The sequence below is a fragment of the Passer montanus genome, unplaced genomic scaffold, assembly GCF_014805655.1.
Source record: "Passer montanus isolate IOZ18808 unplaced genomic scaffold, ASM1480565v1 scaffold22, whole genome shotgun sequence".
Classification (NCBI taxonomy): domain Eukaryota; kingdom Metazoa; phylum Chordata; class Aves; order Passeriformes; family Passeridae; genus Passer; species Passer montanus.
This window is the reverse complement of record NW_024366815.1, coordinates 898347-914564: the sequence shown is the minus strand read 5'-3', so window position 1 is coordinate 914564 and position 16218 is coordinate 898347. Positions and strand designations below refer to the sequence as shown.

General features: G+C 39.2%; 1 protein-coding gene across 2 annotated transcripts; it reads right to left on the bottom strand.

The window, feature by feature from the left end:
* Positions 1–341: 341 nt before the first annotated feature.
* On the bottom strand, positions 342–15860 carry SUB1 (SUB1 regulator of transcription). Of its 2 annotated transcripts, none has more exons than XM_039709754.1 (5): positions 15774–15860; positions 13705–13777; positions 12061–12180; positions 6242–6350; positions 342–3517 (listed from the first exon to the last, which is right to left on the bottom strand). In XM_039709754.1, exons 2-5 carry the CDS (start codon positions 13774–13776, stop codon positions 3438–3440), a joined length of 381 nt encoding a protein of 126 aa, XP_039565688.1. In that variant the 5' UTR covers position 13777; positions 15774–15860; the 3' UTR covers positions 342–3437. The 2 variants fall into 2 exon arrangements, with proteins under 2 accessions (XP_039565688.1, XP_039565689.1); XM_039709755.1 differs by lacking the exon at positions 15774–15860 and adding an exon at positions 14845–14950.
* Positions 15861–16218: the final 358 nt, after the last annotated feature.

The window sequence follows — 16218 nt, the reverse complement described above, 5'->3', positions numbered from 1 at the left end:
AATGCATGAGATTTTTCTACTTCATCTGTGACATTTACAGTCAGGAGAAACTCCACTGAAAAAAGACAATCAGCGAATCTCGTAACAGTAACAAATTACCAGGCACTTTCCTTCCAGCTAATGTTTGAAAATGTGCTGCTTCTATATTTATGCAATAGCTGGTTTTTTTATACTAGTGAAAAATTTCTATCCCTCTGGGCTACACAATCAGTTTCCTACCCGCAAACACAGACCAAATAAAAGATAATGAAGTTTCCAAATTTCCAAATTACAACTGCAAGAAACAAATAGCAAGTACTGTAACATAATGCAGCTAAAATTCTAATAAAAATAACACTATGTCAACAGAAGTCTTTTTTTTTTATTTCCAAGTGTTCAAATTGTTATTACACATATGCCATTTAACCATTTTTTATTTTAACATTAAGGTAATTACAGTTGAAGGGCTCTATTTCCAGTAGCCTCTCTGCATTGAACACCACCAGAGCAAAACATGAAACATTCCACACAGCTAACTATAAGACATTTGAGTTACCAGAATTACAATCATCAACGTGGTTTTTTTGCCAACAGATCACGTACATACATAACCAGGGCCATCTTCTTTAGAAGAAATACCAAAATTAGTACTGCATTTATTTATTTTCAATATGAACATCTCTACATACGAGCAACATGGTACATGACAGTTTGATTATCACATATACAGTACTTTGGCAGCTCTGTGATGTGTTTTTCCCCTAAGCTCCACAGTAGGCCTTATTTATAAAACATATTGCTAATATGCTGCATAAACACCAAGAATCAAATGTATCTTTACTTAAAGGGGAGAGGCAGCAGTGCTTTTATCTTGTATTTAACAGCCTCATCATACATGCACAATTTTCTTCCATGGACACTTCAACACATATCCTAGCTAACACTGTCTAGAAAAAATAATCGTTAGTCAAAAAAGATTTGAATTTTCTTCTCAAATAAAGAGAAGCTACAGATATGACATGACAAATCACTAGCATTTATTTCAAAAGAATACTGAATGTGTCACACTTTTATTGAGGTTACTTGCATATTACCATCTTACAAGCACATCAGTCATCACCTGATCAAGTCATCCCATTTTGAGTTCATTTGTGATACTGACTTGTCTCTTTTGATACCTACTAATAACTCATAGTTTGTGTTTAACAATTACTAATTTCTTTGAATACCTCTACCATCAATTTCCACATTAAACTAATCACTGTATTAAACCTTTTCACTCAATCTCCCCAAACAAATCATTTTTATTTCCCACTTTCCTGAACACAATTGACCTATTAGCACAGTAATCTAAGTGAGGACAATCTCCCTTCTAATATAACCATGCACTTTTAAGTAGCCACTTCAAAGTTCTGAGGTAAAATGCATGAAATCTGGTTGCAAAATTTCAGACTTAAAGGAATAAAATCACATAATATATATATTGCAACAAAAAACACCTAGAACCTGTCTATAGGGATCTGAAGCAATTTATTTCACTCATCGGTGAAATTTCAGCAGCTATTTTATATTTATTTGGTCCAAGTAGCCCTATATATTGTTAAGTCACTCAAAAAAGAATGCTGAGCCCAAAAAACGACATCTGCTACCACAAACATCTCTTTACCCTTTTATTCACCCTCAACCAGTTCTTAAAAACGTAGTATTTCTTGAGCTATACAAAAACATTTAAATTTTATTTGTAACATATCAACAGTGGGTTAAAAAGCAGTTGAAGATGTGACATATTTAAACTAAGCAACATGCACTTAATTTGATGAAATCTCTCTTCCTCGGCCTTTAATACCTATTTGCATTGAATTATGAACTCTGCAGCACACAAATAGACAGCGTATGGCACTTACAATCATGTCTACAATATAAACAACTATATCAAAATGTTCTGTAACTAAACAAACAGTAAATCTTGTTTATCTATACAAAATTTATAGACTACATTATCATCAAGTGGGAAAATTACACGTAAACCAATTAAGTTGGACATTCACCAGTTTTGAAGTGTCCTTTTTCATAAAGTCGTTTTATCTTCTTGCTTTGCTTAACTATGTCAGAAAATTAACTCCTCCAATTCTGCTTCCATTTCTTCACTGCAGTTATTTTGTGCCAGCAAACTTCGATCTTGCACCATTAACTTCCACCCTGGTGCACCCCTTACTTCTCCACATTCTCCCTTCTCTCTTCCATTGTTTGTGACTTGGTGTCAGCCAGAAGCCCTGCCTCTAGGGCAGCATCTTGTGTAACTGAGCTTCCATGGGGCAGAGGCTTTTCTGTCCAGGGTAGGGGAGCTGACCAGCCAGGCTGGCTGGGTCATGGTGTGCTGTGTGCCGGGTCAGCTCCCTGCGCTAAGCGCATTCCGCGCGGATAAACCAGCTGTGGCACGTGAGCCACAGGGAGCACCCCCAGCTCCGTGTCTGGGCCGGAAGCGCGGGGCAGGAACACAGATGTTTTGGCTGCAGCAGTTTTAACCCTGTTTGATTGTTTAACCTGTGTTACAGTCTAATTTAAGCATCATTGTTTATGCAGTACTTTCAAATGAACAAAAACCCTAGACAGGTAAACCACTCCTCTTCCACAGAATAACTGATTATGCATTCCAGAATGAATTTAATGCAAACCTTGAAGGGTGTTCTAACTAATAACCACATCTGGAGCCTTTAAATACTGTCTTACTCTGAGGTATATGTCTATTACTGTAGACGTTAATGCTTCACATCTAAAGTCCAAAAAAGGCTACTTGTATTTTCTAGGTCAGGCAAGCTATAGAAAAATGGGAGGAGAGAGCATGTGTTTTGTGTTCAAGTGTTATTGTTTAGCATAATGCTTCATGCAAGTAATGCAAAAAAAGGCTATATATTCAAGACTTAACATGTGAATAAATAGGGTAAATTAGCAAATACAGTATTGAAAATTATCTACAAAAATGTGTTTTTCCAAGTATTCACTGTCTGTATCAAGTCTTAAAGCAGAAAGCTGCAGGGCATTATCACAGAAAATGGAATAAAAGTGAAATTGAGACATTTCAAGAAATCCCCTCATAAAACAGATGAATATTTACTGTAAACTAAACTGAAATTCAAAACAACTACTAAAGCTATTAGGTGGCCTTATCAGCAAACACCTTCAATCAAAAGGCCATAAACAAGTATGTTTTACGTATTACTTAATCTGTTTATTTTACAACATGGGGTGAAAGCAACACAATTCCTTTTAGTAAAGTATACACAAATAGCCTCACTCAGAATACACTTTTAATGCACATAAAAAAGTATTCATCTTACAAATTGTTTTGCAATCCAAATATACAATAGCTTGGAAAACAATATTTTAGAAAACTAAAGCCAATGTAAAAAGACTGCTTAATACAACTAAATGATATAAGTTTTTGTATGGCTCTGTCTTTAGAGTTTTCTTACTGCATCATCAATATCAGAAATCTGTTCCTTCAGCTGGTTCCACTGTTCTGGATTTAATGAAATACCTGAAAAGCATTAAAAATAAACACTTCAGACAAAAAGAAAATTGTGGTGCAGGGTCTTGTGCAATTATTATAAAGGCTGCTTTCATACACTAAGCCTCTGTTATAATATTAATACTTGAGTTACTTCAACAACCTTGAGTTACAAGGTGAAACTACCCACTTCCAAAACTTCAACTGAACTTCTGGTTATTTCTAGACAAGTTTACAAAGAAAACAGGTGTAACATAATTGTACAAGTACTAGGCTAAACACAAGAAGTGAAATATAACTCTAGCCTTGACAGAAGGCAGTACAAATGTCCTGGGTGATAAGTAGCAAATAATTTATATTCCTGTTGGCTCCTGAAAGCTGTACCTAGGCAGATGCTGTGCACTTTTCCAGTACTATAATTCTGAGGGGGTTTTCCCCCTTTTGTTTCTTAAAGCACTACAAATAGCAGGTGCTCTAAGTTATCTTTTGGAAAGACTATCACTCCCTAGCACTCACAAAACAACACCAAAATTACTTTTTACTTCAAGTTCTCTACAGTTTCTAGTGATATTCAACCAATAATCATTCAGTACCCCACAAACCATCACTTCAGTTCTAAATTTGATCTCATCTTCCCCTCAAGCTTGAGTACAGGCATAGGTTTCATTTGTGCTTTGGTCTACTCACTCTTGCTCAAAAATTTCTACACCCGCTCTGTGTAAAGTGCAGGCTCCCAGTCATCTCATACTTACTCCTGTCAAGCTCTTCCAACTAATTATTTCCACTCTCCCCTTCCAGGGATAGTTTTCCTTCATTGCTTTCTCCCTAAAGCTAGAGCAGGACCTGAAAACAGCTGAAACTTTGAATTCCATTTTTGGAGCACATAACCTTTTCTTTTCCTTTCCATCACTGTCTTATCAGAGCACCACCACAATTTAAAACAGCAAGTAGTGTACACGGGGCTTCTCTAAGCAGTCTTCCACCAATCTTTGGAGGGCAGGTTTCATGTGAAAACAGGTCAGGTGTGCTAACCATTATTAGGGGATTAAGTGTCATAAAGATGTCCCTCAACCACAGACCAGATGAACCAAACAAAATTCAGACCTGCTGTTCAAGACACTGACAGTAATTTAAATTGCTGGGTTTATTTTTGTTTTATTACAAAATTTTGACTGTTTACACTGGTTTCAGGATACACAAGCAGCTTATGAGTGAATCAAAGAAATATTGGACTCACATATTGTATCAGGGTACAGGTTATTTTTATCATAACAAAATTCACTCTTTTGCTGCATTGATAAACTTCTAGCTACATCATGTCATTTTTGTCACTCAGCCACCCATGAAATCCTGTTGCTGTTTGCCATTCCAAGTGCACATAATATTGAATTCTACCTTGAAACACAGAACATAAAGTCCTTAGAAGATAAGAGTAACCTTTTTTGTTAACTAGTAACAAATCCAAAACCAGCAATTTTCCTGTAGAGCGCCAGTATACCTGTTAATGCTATTCTCAGTGGTTATTTAAGAAATGTTGAAAACGCTTCTCAAACTTTCTAAATGACTGTTTACTGAGTTGCTCCTGAACACATCGAAAGAATGTAACAAACCTTACAGTGATTGTACATTAGACTTCTTCAAATTTAGCAATCTGCCAGTACATGAGGCTGGGGAAGAGACTTTTGCAACGGCATGTAGTGACAGCGCAGGGAGGAATGGCTTCACACTGGAAGTGGGTAGTAGGAAGAGATAGAGGGTAGTAGGAAGAAATTCTGTATTGTGAGTGTGATAACGCACTGGCTCAGGTTGCCCAGAGAATGTGGATGACCCATCCCTGAAAGTGCTCAAGGCCAGACTGGACGAAGCTCTGAGCAACCTGGTCCAGTGGAAGGGGCTCCTGCCCACAGCAGGGAGTGGGGCTGAACGAGATGATCCTCAAGGTCCCTTCCAACTCAAACCATTCTGTGGTTCTATGAATGCCCAGGGCAGAACATTTCATACTTACCTTTCACTGATGCTATATGAAAATGGATAAAAAGTAGGCTTTTCAAGGAGAAGCAATATAACATTAAGCACAGTACCACCACTGCAACTGTCTTACAACCCCCATGTTGTGATGTGGAAGTTCTCAAAATGGTGCACAGTGAAGCCTTGCCATGAAAAGCAACTGTGCAAATGGCAACTAGAAGTACCATGGCTTATGCTGTGCTACAAATTACAAACTTGGGACACTTAAGATATTTCTCCTTCTACTAAAACATTTTTTAACAATTTTTTTTTCATAATTAGTCACATTAAATGTTTAGGTTGTTTTAATCTAAAATTTAGTTGAAACTGAAGGACATGGTTCGTTTAACAAAATTAGAAATCTTATAAAAATGATTACATATTTTCAGCTAATTCTGAAATAAGAAATCCAACTGTAAGAGAAAATCAGTTCATTAAGTTAATCAATGGGGGGGAGAGAAATATGGCAATGGTATAAATATGTTTAAAACTCCCCTACCAAATTTATTTGTATTTGACATCTTGCTTTCCATAAATCATGGAGGATCTCTTTAGGAAAACAGACTCACTTAAGATTTTATTCATAACCTACAGATAAAACTAATCCTTTGTAAAAACGCAAATCGTAAGTAAAAATAATACTAAAAAGTATCATGCAGCAACAAAGGAGAAAAATATTATATAGCAAGTTCTACTGTAAAGTGCAGACTATGTTTCAATACAAAGTAACATGAAGCAGAACAATACCTTTTCTGCCAGGCTTCATTTCACCTTCTTGATCCATCCAATATTCTCTAATATCAATTAAGACTTTCCCTTTAAAATCCCGAACACTGACATATCTCATTTTGCCAATCTGTCAAAACACATATAAAGGTCCATTAGGTATTTTACATATTAGAGCATTCACTTTCCCCAGCAGCATTAGACTCTGACATGTCACACTGCAGCTTATTTTAGACATCACAGAAACAACCAGATTAAAAGCTTAATTCAGAGTAGTCAGTAGGCTAATAAGTAATGACTTAAAACTAGTTGAGCAGGCAATGCTCAATGCAGAAGTAGCTCTCCTAGAATAAAAATACCTGTATTCTTTACATGCTTGCTTCTCGCAAGTCGAGAATTTACTGTTTTCTGAAAAAAATTATTTCCTTTCTTCACAAAAGTTCTAAACAAAGACGGAAAAAGGGAGCACTACCCCCAAATCTAAATTTTAGTCCATTCCACAAGTACAGAAATTAAATTAAGATGTTTACATGTGATACCTTTTTCTTTAACACAGTAAATACAGATGGAAATGAAAATTAGCCACAACTGTCCCGCACCCACTCCCAAGTCCTCATGGGCACCTCACTGTACCACCATGTCTTCAAAAGAACAGTCAAATCTTTTAAGTTTACCAGTATGTAGCACAGTATGAAATTTTGGAATTTCATAATTTCAAACCAGTGTCACCAACTGAATTACATGGGCACCTCTTCTTTTTCCAGGGGGAGGGCAGTGGGGAGAAGCTGGGAAAGAATCATACCACCAACTATCAAATACACTCCAGATTTGGGGTTATTCAGTATTTTTCCAAATATGATGAAAATCTATCTATTCAGAAAAATTCCAAGTACAAGGTGAATTTGAGAACCAGAAAATAAATAATTAAAATATAATCAAATAAAACTTCTTGCAATTCTAACCAGTCCTTTGAATTCTGTATCTATCTTCTGGATACATTTTATACAAGAAAAGAACAGATTCTAAAGTACACAATTTTAAAATAAAATATTCCTTCCTGGTAAAACACTAACTTTCAATTTCAACTTCCTTTATCTCTCCATGTTGCATTTTGATACAATTTAAGGATGGGCCCTACACTTCTGGCCCAAAACCACTAGAATTAAGTTTGACCCAAAAGACTGAAGCTCTCCAATCAACTACAATAATTCACATATGTTTAAGTCATATGGTCTTATTTCACAAAAATAGATACAAACATGAATGTTTCATTTTGCTTACATGAATTTTCTTTTTCTGCAGATGCTGTATGACACCTAAAATTGATTTTAGAACAATTAAGATAATGTAAGTCTGAAGCACCTTTCCTAATTCAAAGCATCCTTTAAAATTAATAAGACATTACTGTTCATAAGACAGTATTTTTAATTTATAAAGTTACAATACAGATTTGAAACTCAAAAATAAAAGTATAATGTTATGGTAATTTGGCTCTTTCAGACCAAACCTGGTACCATGCCCAAATCCATCTGCAATCATGGCAAAGAATACCCTAAATAGCTACATTTCTTAGTTTTACCCTTTAATGCTCCAGTAACTTTTAAGGTCACCTCCAGGAACAGCTTCAACCAGTAGCACTCTGCAGCACCCTTTTTTTCCATGGCTATTGAAGAATATTAGTGCTTTGCCATGTAACTACAGATGTGTCATAAGAAATAAAATCTAATTCGATACAGCAGAGTACAACTGCAAATAAAGTAAAAGGGTTTAGAACATGATTTTCAAAGATAAGAAAGATTCTATGTCTTAATTCAACTACTAAGGTGAGGGGCAATAATGCAAAGTTTACATTCACTCAAACATGAAGTCTACCTTAGATACAAGCATTTATCTATGTAAATGCTGAAATTAAGTTAGATTTCACATCACGTCTAGATTTCAGATTAATGTTCCCTTAAATTTCAGACATTTAGTTGAACTCGATGCAAAAGCTGCCAGTACTAAAATTATTAAGCAGGCTTCTAAAGTACAGTTCCAACAAACATCTACGCTCAAAACCACAAACAAAATCTAGACTTAACTTGTAAGTAAATTGATGTTCCTTGATACTTAGCTACCTGTAACTCTGGTACAGATTCATTTCTGAATATTTCTTTTTTTCACACACCTGCTGATAATGTTAGGAGTAATTCCAGTGATTGAAAGTATTTTTGTATCCCTATAACCACAGCAGCATTCTAAGGGTTGCTGTACTGCAAAGAATTAGTTTTCTTCACATTGGCTGATACGTGGCTGTGTTCTGGCTTTGTGCTGATCACAGTGATGATAACACAGAGATGTTTTAGTTACTGCTGAGCAGAGCTTACACACAGCCAAAGCCTTTTCTGCTTCTCAGACTGCCACGCTGGCGGGGAAGCTGGGGGGGCTTGGCAGAGTGGGAGGAGACACAGCCAGGAAAGGTGACCCCAACTGACCAGAGGCATATTCCAGACCGTGTGACACCACCTTCAGGACATAAAGGGGAGGGAAGAAGAGGGAAGGGGCATGTTGGGCATGAAGGCATTTGTCTTCCCAAGTGACACTTAGATGTGCTGGGCACTGCTCTCCGGGAGATGGCTGAACTCCTGCCTGCCCATGGGAAATGATGAATTAACTCCTTGTTTTGTTTTGCTTGCAAGTGTGGCTTCTGCTTTCCCTATTAAACTGTCTTCATCTCAACCCTCGAGTTTTCCAGCTTTTACCCTGCCAATTCTCTCTGGTGGGGGTATGAGCGAGTGGCTGCCTGGGGCTTGGCTGCTGGCTGCAGTTAAACCAAGACAGTTATCATGATTTATAGCAGAGTACTTAGTGCAGTTCAACCTTCACAGAGAAGTTCATATGCTTTTTATTAAATAGTACAGATCCTTAGATTATATTACTCTATTGAATTACATAAATCAGTAAACATTAAAGCCATTAATTCCAGGTTTCTGTTTCTCAGAATAAAAAGCACTGAAATGTATCTCTGTTCCTTTCAGAGATACACAACTGACTTCCTCAGTGAGTTTCAGCAAGCACCTTCTGCATCCTTTTTTAGATTTCCAGTTTCTCTGGATTAAACTGTATACCTTCTCTTGTCCCTAGCCAATAACCATATGTGAGGAGTACAAGACTCCTGTCAAGAGTGACATCTGCAACAAAGCAAGTTGTGAAATGCATCAGTGACCACTTAAGTTTCATAATTAGTGTGCTAAACCAATAACAGTTTCAGAGTATCACAATTTTCTATGTTTACCTTCTTTCAGGAATCTATGATAAGGACATTGGAAAAATTGAAGAACTTACTCCTCAGAAGTCAAAGCCCAATTATGGTGAAAACTCAAATAAAAAGGGGTTGGGAAGTGGAGGGACCACACACAGACAACTTCTGAAATAACAATTTCAGTTAAATGCATGATCATGCAATATGGTTCTGCTCTGGGTAGCCATTAATGAATCCTGACAAACCTTATCCAAATCAGGCATAGGTAGATGATAGGATTAGTCAAACTAACCAAAGCACATGGTGCAGAGCTCAGATTGGCTTGAAGCCACAGACAGGAATCTAATGCATCAAGGCTAAACCCTTCCACATTAACACAAATAATGCCTGTCCGTAGGGCCTCAAGTAATACATCACACATGGGAGTAACATAAATTTCTGCATCCTAACAGCACACAAATCCTTCATCAAGTTGCAGAGTATACCAGATTCCCTATAAAACCTAATAAGGCCAAGACACACAAATACATAGAATACACCTTGTCTCTTACATTGAACAAATTGTCTACTACTTACATTAACACTATTCTTTGTAAGTAGTTGCAAAACAAAATCTACACCAACAATTTCAAACAAAAATATAGAATGTACATATTTTACATGTTTGTGAAAATTATGAGTCTTCTGACTACAGCAGTCACAACGAGCTCTGTATTAAGGGATTCTGTATGCTTCAAGAACATAGCCTGAGGGTGTAGAACAAGAAGACTCTTGGTTTCACATCCTTTGCAGCCACTCCCACACACAATATGGACACCATAGAACTTGTGACTATCCTATGAATGCTTTACAGCCTGATTTCCATCAGCTGAAGCCACTCTTGTAAAGCTACACTGCAAAGTCACTTCCACATCAGAGATCATTTTACTGCCATGAGAAAGGAACTCTCCAGAAAGGTTTCTAGTATCATTAAGATGCCTAGAACAAACAAAACTGTATCTAAAAAATTAACGAGCATGCGCTCCTGGGTAGGGGGGAAGAAGGGGAAGTATCCTCAGACCCACTGTAGTTTTATTTCTATAGTTTAACATTTGCATGTTAGTTACTGCAGAGAAGTTTATGTAGACTACAAAAACTGACAATGCTTCACCATAACACAATGAGTAATCTAAAAAAATATTTTATTGTTGATTACTTCAAAGGCAGCCACGGACTGGGTAACACTGGTATTTTAGGTCAAGGTGATATTCACAGATCTGTATTCTACTCAACACCAGAAGAACCCTATTCTTATCAGAGTAATATGAGTACTCTACTGTCTGTTTTTAGTAATTTTTTATTATCTTAGGTCAAAGAGGTTTCAAGAAACCAGAGCATGCATGCTTTTGCTTTCATTTGAAAGGATCTGGGTGTGTTTTTGCATCAGGGGCACTAAAAATTTTGAAAATTTTCTCCAAGGCTGGAATTCCTGAACTTACTACAAACACAGTGTTAAGTTTATACATAGTTCTTTAGAGCTCTACCTGCAGTTCACTTCCTAAGTTGTAGAATTCACTATTCCATTTTTCCTACAGGGTTCAAAACATGCCCAAGCAGAACTAAAAATACTATACACTCCCTTCAATACAGAAGGCCAGACACAGCCTTCAAGTGAAGTTCTCCCTTCTAAACATAACTAGAAAAGTAAGAACTCGGACATTAAAAGTAACTGCCCTGTATGGCAGAAACAGTTAAGCAGGTCTCCTCTCTAGAACAGACTTTTCCCCTGTACTATTTCACATGGCTACAGCCCAGAACCATTTCATTTACATTACTCTGTGCTTGGGTCATGTCACTAGGCACCTTTCCCACACCCTTTCACAAACTTGAGACTCAAAGCCTCAAGAATTTAAGTTCCTTTCCAGCCAGCTAGTCAGAGACCTTTAACAGATCTTGATCCACACCCCCAAAACAGCTAATTCTGAGCTATCAAACTTCAGCACACACTGCTACTGCCTAGGCTAACCCTGGGAACTGCAGCACCCTGAATTCACAAATGCATCTTTCTACTGAAAAACAGACATTCATCCCATCTTAAAAACAAGGCATTACCACAAGTTATTATCTTTATGGATGTCCAGTGGTAAGACCCCACATCATAACATAAATGAACAAACAAAACTTATTCCAAGATGCTGTAATAACACAGGAGGCCAAGCTGCCCTTGACCTAGTTAAATAGGAACGAAGAGTCCACACTTCGGTTTCCAAGAACATATTTTTCAAGAGCCCTAATTAAAAAAACATTTCCATGTAGAGACAAACCTGATCTAATATTTCAAGTATACTGATAGCAAGTGCTCTATTTACTGACAAAGTGACTACCCACAGATACCAGGAGCAAAGTCACTAGATAATTGATACAATTCAGATTCTTTTACTGTGTTGAAACCCAACCAGGCTTTTCTGAGCATCTCATCTGAACATCAGCATCATAATTCCCTTCGGCCAAGGATTCCAGGAGGCCAAGCTGTCAGGAAGTTCAGATCACCTCATAAAATTTAGACAGCATATGATGTAACATGTTACCTTAACCAGGCTCTATGAGTCATCAATTTTACCTGAAACATATTCTCATCTCTGTTACTGCTTTGCTTAGAAGAAGCTGCACCTTTTGAACTTTCACCAGTCTTTTGTTTCTTTACAGCTTTTTCCGAAGTTACTTGCTTTTTCCGCTTTGCCTTGGAGCAAATCAAAGAAAGAAAAGCATGAGCCACAATCACTCTGTATGCTGCAGATAAGTTTACATGGTATGTCACAGCCTACTACTAAGCAATGCACTTTACCACATTCTTGCTGTGAAGGCAGAAATTCAATACTGAACATTTAGACTAGAATTTAAAAACTTCAAATGAGCCTGATTCTGTTCTCAGTGAAGTAATACACTGGTTTTAAAGAGAATTTAATCACATCAAAATACATTTCAAAAATCCTTCTCTTTCTGCACAGTAACACTGTCACTTCAGTAGTTTTAATAAATAATTTAGATCTGATGGAAATGGCACCCTCTTCTCCACTAAATGGAACAAAAAGTACAGAACAGCTTGCGACACCTCCAAAAAAACCCCTCATAGATAAGATAATAAATAATCTAGAAAAATAATTTATTAAGATAATTAGTAAGATGATAAAAAAATCTGGAAACTACTTCTACCAGATCATTGTTTAATAAGCATCTAATTGCTGCCTATGGTATGATAAATTATGTGACTTTTTAAAGCATTCAGACAGTATCACCTGTAAATAAGATTACACAGAGAAGCTACAAAATTAGTATTTCTACTCATGTAAAAATAGGAGATCGGATCTCTCCATGTACTATACTACATTAAAAGACCTGGTGTCTGTGTTACCTAGCATTTCTTAGAAAAGATAAATTAAATATTTTTTTCTAAATCGCTTTGATTTCCACAATATCTCCATGTACTATACTACATTAAAAGACCTGGTGTCTGTGTTACCTAGCATTTCTTAGAAAAGATAAATATTTTTTTCTAAATCACTTTGATTTCTACAATCATTTTGCTTTTGTTTGAAATAACTGGTACATCTATAAAAACTTCTAACTTAAATAACTATTTAAATTAAATGAGAACATTTGATTTATACATTTACAACAATCATCTTAAAATTTATCAATTCCAAGACACTCAGGTTGGCTCAGCTTTTGAGTGAGAGACTAGCAGATGGTGTAAAAGCAAATAAAAGAAAATGAAGCAGAGAAAAAAAAACCACGCAAACAAAGTAAGCAAGTGACACAAGGAGCACAGGGCAAGTGCAGATTTTTTTTATGGAGAAGTAATCCACATATTAAAATGGCAGAGGGTGGCTGTAGGCATGTTCTCAAGTTCAAATTCTTCCCACCAGAGCAGTTGATACAGAAGCGTTCAGAAGCTTGCCACAAAGCAGTAAAGAATCACAGGGAATTTGCAATTATCATACGGAATGGCATGAAGAACACAAAGTGCAACTAAAGAAAAAAACTTTTCTTTAGGGAAAAAATTATGCAATCCACCCATACTTGGAAGGTGGATTGTTTGGTTTTTGTTGCTCCAGTTGTTGAGATGGGTGGGTGGAAGAGAGTTTCTTAAAGTGTCTGATAAATCATATGGAATGACATGCATGTTGTGGCATAATGCTCACCTAATTAACCCCAGCCTGAAACAAAAGAGTTAATACAGTAATGAATTGTATGTATTGTTCACCTTTTTGTCAACTTCACTATCTGAATCACTGGCAGATGAGCTTGAAGATACAAGTTCCTTTGATTTAGGCATTCTGGGAAAAGAAAAATAACATTAAAACACTATATAAGGAATGACATTCCATTTTGGCTGGAAAACAATCTTCAAACCTGTTTGTACTGGCTCATCTTCTTCAAGTCCTCCTAAAGATTTTCCTGCCTTTCATTTAAGCTTTGATATGCACTGCAGATGCAATATCAAGCACTCTTCCCTCTTATATCTCTTCCTCTTTTTGCTGCAACTACACTAAAACACATTTAGAGTACATTAAATGCAGTGGTTTGGCTTCTGAACCGTCTACAGCAGAATGATTTTTCACAATTTTCATATATTCCCTGCACATGGCAAAACCCACAATGTAAAACACACAGTGCAATAGTGCCCTCCAGCTGAATCCTTTCTATTACATCCACAAACATGAATTATTAACACTCTAGCAGTAGCTAGACTCAGGCACAAGCATTTCACCCAGCTGGATTTGCAAGCAACATGCTGCACAATTGTCACACACGTGACGCTTGAGCTCTCTCCTATAACCTAACAGTCTGAAATACACCTCAGCTGCAGAGAGCTACAGCACTGCAATTAATATTTTCACTGCAACTTCAAAACGTCAGTCACTGGAGGCTACTAATTCACCAGACGAGCTACAGCACTGCAATTAATATTTTCACTGCAACTTCAGTCACTGGAGACTACTAATTCACCAGAAAAGCAGACATTCAGCATTCCTTGAATGCGTGCTGCCAGGTGTTCTTGCACATCACCCTAGTATGCAAACATGTGGTTAGATATAGCGGTTACACATCTTCCCTGCTGCTAGAAACTCTTTGTAACAAATACACAGCTCATTTGGTCGTTTAGAATACAATTAAACATCCCTGAAACTGTGCAACACAAACCTCAGCTAGGAAAGACCAAGATAGTATTAAAGAGTATCTCAGGAAAGAAAAAAGGAGTAACAGCGTTCTTAAATGGGAAGTGGAAAAAAATAAAAAAATAACATATGCAAATTAAAAAAAAAAAAAACCACAACAAAACAACCAAACCAGAGTCCAAATAATGTTAATGGATCAACGTAGTTCTGAAGTAGGGCAAGACCTGTGGTAATAGCTTGTAACACAAGCACGGAAGCTGCAGCACTGCACAGGATACAGGGCGTGAGGAAGCACACACAAGCCACGCTCTAGGATGGAGGCAGAGGAGCGCTGGAATGGGACAATGTGAAAATAAGCAAACGGATGACACCGAGTTGGCGCGCCAAACCATGTTTTGGGGAATGACCCCGGGGGTCCACATGGGACGGGGAAAGGGACAATATGGAGGAAGGTGTGGGCGGAAACCGCAGGAAAAAGAGATGTGGGGAGGTGGGTGCCCCCCGGGAGCGGCCGGGCGTGAGGAGACACCGCAGCGCCGGCCAGGGCGACGGGACGAGCCGGGCCAAAGGAGACCAGGGCAAGGTAAGGAAAGGAACACGAGTCGGGAACTCCAGGTAGGCGGATCCCAGCCGCCATTTTCCTCCCCTATTCCTCTTTTCCACGGCTCCGTGCCCCCCGAAGATAAGAGTCGAGACCCGAACAAGGATGGGGGTGAGGGGTGGGCGGGCGAGAACGCCCAATTCTTCCCGGGGCAGGGCGGCAGCGAAGGGACTGCGGGTTACCCGCGGCGGACGAAAAGGACAGCACGGAAAGTAGCGGGCCAGGGGTCGCCGGCGGGCCGGGTCTACCCCCGGCCCCCGAGGCGGGGGGGAGAGCGGCCGGGCGCCATTTTATCCCTCTCTCAGACTCTGTGCCCCCCAACATGGCAGCTCCCCCTCGGCTCGCTCCTCCCGCTCCACAGCGGGGTATCCCTCCCGCTGGGCACCGCGGGCACTCGAGGAACAAGGGGAAGCCTCGCCTCGGCGCCACCCGCCCGCGGCTGCCCCGATCGCGCCGGGAGGCGCGGCGGCGCTGGCGGTGGGGGGCGCGGGAAGGGGCGTGCGGGAGAAGATGGCGGCGTGGCGGGGGCGCGCGAGGGGACCCAGCACTCACGTCCTGCTCCGCGCGTGGCTCCTCCGCAGCGCGACACAAGCGGAACTGACGCGGCTCGGAACGCCCGCCCCGGGCCGCTCACGTGGGGCGGCGGGGGGCGGCTTTAAAGGGGACGCGGCCCTTTGTCCCCGTCGTCGCCCGTTCCCGCCTCCCCTGAGGGGCGGGGAAGGGATCATGGGGCTGGAGAGGAGGTTTTACGGGATCACGGGAAATCCCGAGCTGGCAGGGACCCACAGAGGGCATCGACTCCAGCTCCTGGCCCTGCGCAAAGACATCCCAAGAGTCATACCCTGTGCCTGAGAGCGTTGTCCGAACACTTCGGACAACGTTGTTGTGACCGCCTTTGTGAGGGGACTGTTTTAATGCCCTACCACCTTCTGAGTGAAAAACCTCCTGGTATCCATTCTAAACCTCCCCTGACTCGTTATTGAATCCTGTCACTGGC